General features: G+C 45.5%; 1 protein-coding gene across 1 annotated transcript; it reads left to right on the top strand.

Moving 5' to 3' along the window:
* Positions 1-465: 465 nt before the first annotated feature.
* Positions 466-3578, top strand: LOC117575255 (fibroblast growth factor receptor homolog 1). The gene has a single exon (XM_034259389.2). The coding sequence runs from the start codon at positions 576-578 to the stop codon at positions 2775-2777; it is 2202 nt and encodes a 733-aa protein (XP_034115280.1). The 5' UTR covers positions 466-575; the 3' UTR covers positions 2778-3578.
* Positions 3579-3792: the final 214 nt, after the last annotated feature.

Genomic DNA, 3792 nt, shown 5'->3' on the forward strand with positions numbered 1-3792 from the left:
GACATGTGATGCAAACATGGCTGCCATAAATCCATCAACGCACTGAATAAATCACATGCCGCAGGCGACAATAATTAAGGGCCCATGAGTGCATAATATTTTTTCGGGAAGTGTATTTCCGTTACCCATAAGTAAGCAAGGTGATCATCAGCATTCGATCAAAAGGCGCCGCACACACACACAGAGAGAGATAGAAGCGGCAACTGTTGTTATATCCATCTATAAATTTGAAACAAAAAAAGCAGACTAGAAGAGATCACTGATCTGCGAGGGAGTCTAGCGTACGCTCTCGCTCAGCTAAAGTGGATTTCCGGTGAATAAAAAACAACAACAACAGCAAGGGAGAGCAACAACACATGCAACACAGAAGAGACACAAAGTTGTTGCAGTTGCAGTTGCATTGAAGTGGATGCGACAACCCCACCAAAGAGATACACACACACACACACACACACACACACACACACACACACACACACAGGAACCGGAGACCCGAGTGCCACTTAGGGACAAAGTTACAAAAATAAACATATATCAAGCCAAACATCGAAGTGAACGAGAGAAAGGAAAGGAAAATGCGTGGCGGCAGCAACAGTTGGTGCTGCAACGTTGCCAGCATCATGACACGCTGCATGTTGCTGTTGCTGATCTTGCAATTCCATGTCCTGACAACGCTCGCAAGACGAACGCCAACCGCCGTCGCCACATCATCATCATCACAGGAGATGAGCCGGGATTACGATGGCATTGCGCCGTCGTTGCCTTCATTGCCGAATGCCACACAAAGTGTCAACAACATTAACAACGCTGATGAGGATGCCATCGATGGCGATGATGATGACAAGTTGAGTGGTGCCCCAAGTGGTGGCAGTGGCAATGAGAATGCCAAACAGTTTGCTCCTCGCTTTAAGAATCCCAAAAAACTAAGAACACTCTACACCCTACCATCCGGTGCAACGCTATCGTTAAATTGTTTGGCTCCCGGCAATCCAGAACCTAACATCACCTGGTATCGTCAGCACAGCGCCAACTGGTCACGCACCTACGGCATCTATCGCAAAACACGTTGGGGCATCACGATGGAGGATCTGGTGCCGGAGGATTCGAGTCAATATACGTGCAAGGTGTGCAATCCTTTGGGCTGCGTCAGTCATGTGATGAACGTGATGGTCAGCGATCGTGTCAATCACAAACCCATTCTCCTCAAAGGTCCCGCCAATCTAACGCTGATGATCAACGAAAGCGGTCAAATGGAGTGCAAGTACCTATCGGATTTGACCAGCAAAAAGGCGTGGATATTTGTGCCCTGCAACAACACCAACGATTGCAGCATGAATCGCACGGTTATTGCCTCCGATGTCGATATACTGTACTTCAAAAATGTCACGCTGGAGCAGGAGGGCTGGTACACGTGCACCGAGAGCAATAGCCTGGGTCAGGCTACCAATCAGGCGTATTTGCGTGTGGTGCGCAGTCGTGAGGTCAACATGGGCAGTGTGATGCGCAATATGCTGACGGTGGGCATCATTGTCATCGTGATGTTGATCCTGTTTTGCGTGTTCTTCGTCACGTATGCGGTGCGCAAGATGAAGCACGAAAGGTTGCTCAAGCAACGCATCGAAACTGTGCATCAGTGGACAAAGAAAGTCATCATATATAAGCCATCGAGTGGCGGTGACTCGAGTGGCTCCATGGACACCATGATTATGCCGGTGGTGCGCATTGAGAAGCAACGAACAACCGTGTTGCAGAGTGGCAATGAACCGGTGCCCTTCAATGAATATGAATTCCCCCTGGATTCGAATTGGGAACTGTCTCGTGGTCAACTTGTCCTAGGCGCCACACTGGGCGAAGGAGCTTTTGGTCGCGTAGTCATGGCTGAGGTGAACAATGCCATTGTGGCTGTGAAGATGGTGAAAGAGGGACACACGGATGATGATATTGCCAGCTTGGTGCGTGAAATGGAAGTGATGAAGATCATTGGACGGCACATCAACATTATCAATCTGCTCGGCTGCTGCAGTCAAAGTGGACCGCTCTATGTGATTGTGGAGTATGCACCGCATGGCAATCTCAAGGATTTCCTCTACAAGAATCGTCCGCTGACCAAGGAACAGCTGGAGGGGTCACACTCCCCGCCTCTTGCACCGCCACAGCACATCATCACCGAGAAGGATCTGATCAAGTTTGCCCATCAAATTGCCCGTGGCATGGACTATTTGGCCTCCAGGCGTTGCATTCATCGTGATTTGGCGGCACGTAATGTTTTGGTTAGCGATGATTATGTGCTGAAGATTGCGGACTTTGGTCTGGCTCGGGATATTCAGAGCACAGATTACTATCGCAAGAACACGAACGGTCGTCTGCCCATCAAATGGATGGCGCCCGAATCGCTGCAGGAGAAATTCTACGATTCGCAGAGTGATGTCTGGTCCTATGGCATATTGTTGTGGGAGATTATGACATTTGGGGGCCAACCCTATCCGGCTATTATGTCCGCCGAGGAGCTCTACAGTTATCTGATGTCTGGTCAGCGCATGGAGAAGCCAGCGAAGTGCTCGATGAACATTTACATTCTGATGCGACAGTGTTGGCATTTTGATGCCAGCGCTCGGCCGCCGTTTACGGAGATTGTCGAGTACATGGACAAGCTGCTGCAGGCCAAAGAGGAGTATCTGGATGTGGACATTGCCAATCTGGAGACACCGCCCTCGACCAGTGATGAGGAGGAGGAAGAGGATGGCTCCGATATGGAGCAATCGCGCTATCATTATTAAATAAGGCACTTCGATATAAACGATGACCGATTGCCACAAATCAATTTATACTGTACATACTTAGCTCTCGGGCCATCAACTAACGATAAGTCTGTAAATCGCTTGAAATTTCAAAATGCACCAAAGGCATATACCAAATATTTTTTGATTAGCTCTACGATAAAATTATGTTATAAATTATTATCTTTAATTACATTTAACAGTGTACGTTTTGTGTGCAAAATAATGTGAATTTTCAATATATAAAAACGAATTGTCTGCATTCTCTACAAACTTTAATACTCGATGTGCACTTCGTTGAAGAAGAAGTCACGAGACTTTGGCTGCTAGTCCCAAGATATCTCAAACATAGTATTAGACAAGTGGAAGAAACAGAATAAAATATATAAGCACCATATTAATTAAAAAAATGCAGCTTATTGCATTTATTACCTTGTTTTATATATTCAAAATTTACATTGTAATTGCAAATGAGCAAAATTTAAATTATGTTAAAACGAAAAAATGAAATATATTATAGGCTGCAGTTTTAATGTATACCTTATGTTAGTTATCCACATATAACGGTTGTATTTGCACATGTTGTATTTGTATTTCGTATTCGTATTTGTACTGATTTACGCATTAGTATTTGGAATTAAGTTAAGAAGAATAGAACACACAACAGTTTCGAATAAGTGAAATACTCTATATGTACATTGTCTAGTATTTAGCTATGCATGCTCTCCGAGTGCCTTATGGAACAATAAATGTTGTACTCATAGTCTTAACCCAGCTGGCCAGAAACAAAAAAAACAAAAACATGACCAAGAGCCAGATCATGACGTCTCAATTTGAAAATCTGTGAAAAACGTAGCAACAACAACAACGTGAACAGAATCGACGGCGATTTGGGCCGCACGAGGCACGCGCGTCACTAAACGAAAAATGATGAATGAAACGGCTCGCGGTTGGTTCCACTCTCGGAGCGTTTCGGGTGGGAGTGGGGGATCTCTTGAACCCTGGGTCTTTAGCA

The sequence above is a fragment of the Drosophila albomicans genome, chromosome 2R (genome assembly GCF_009650485.2).
Source record: "Drosophila albomicans strain 15112-1751.03 chromosome 2R, ASM965048v2, whole genome shotgun sequence".
Lineage (NCBI taxonomy): Eukaryota > Metazoa > Arthropoda > Insecta > Diptera > Drosophilidae > Drosophila > Drosophila albomicans.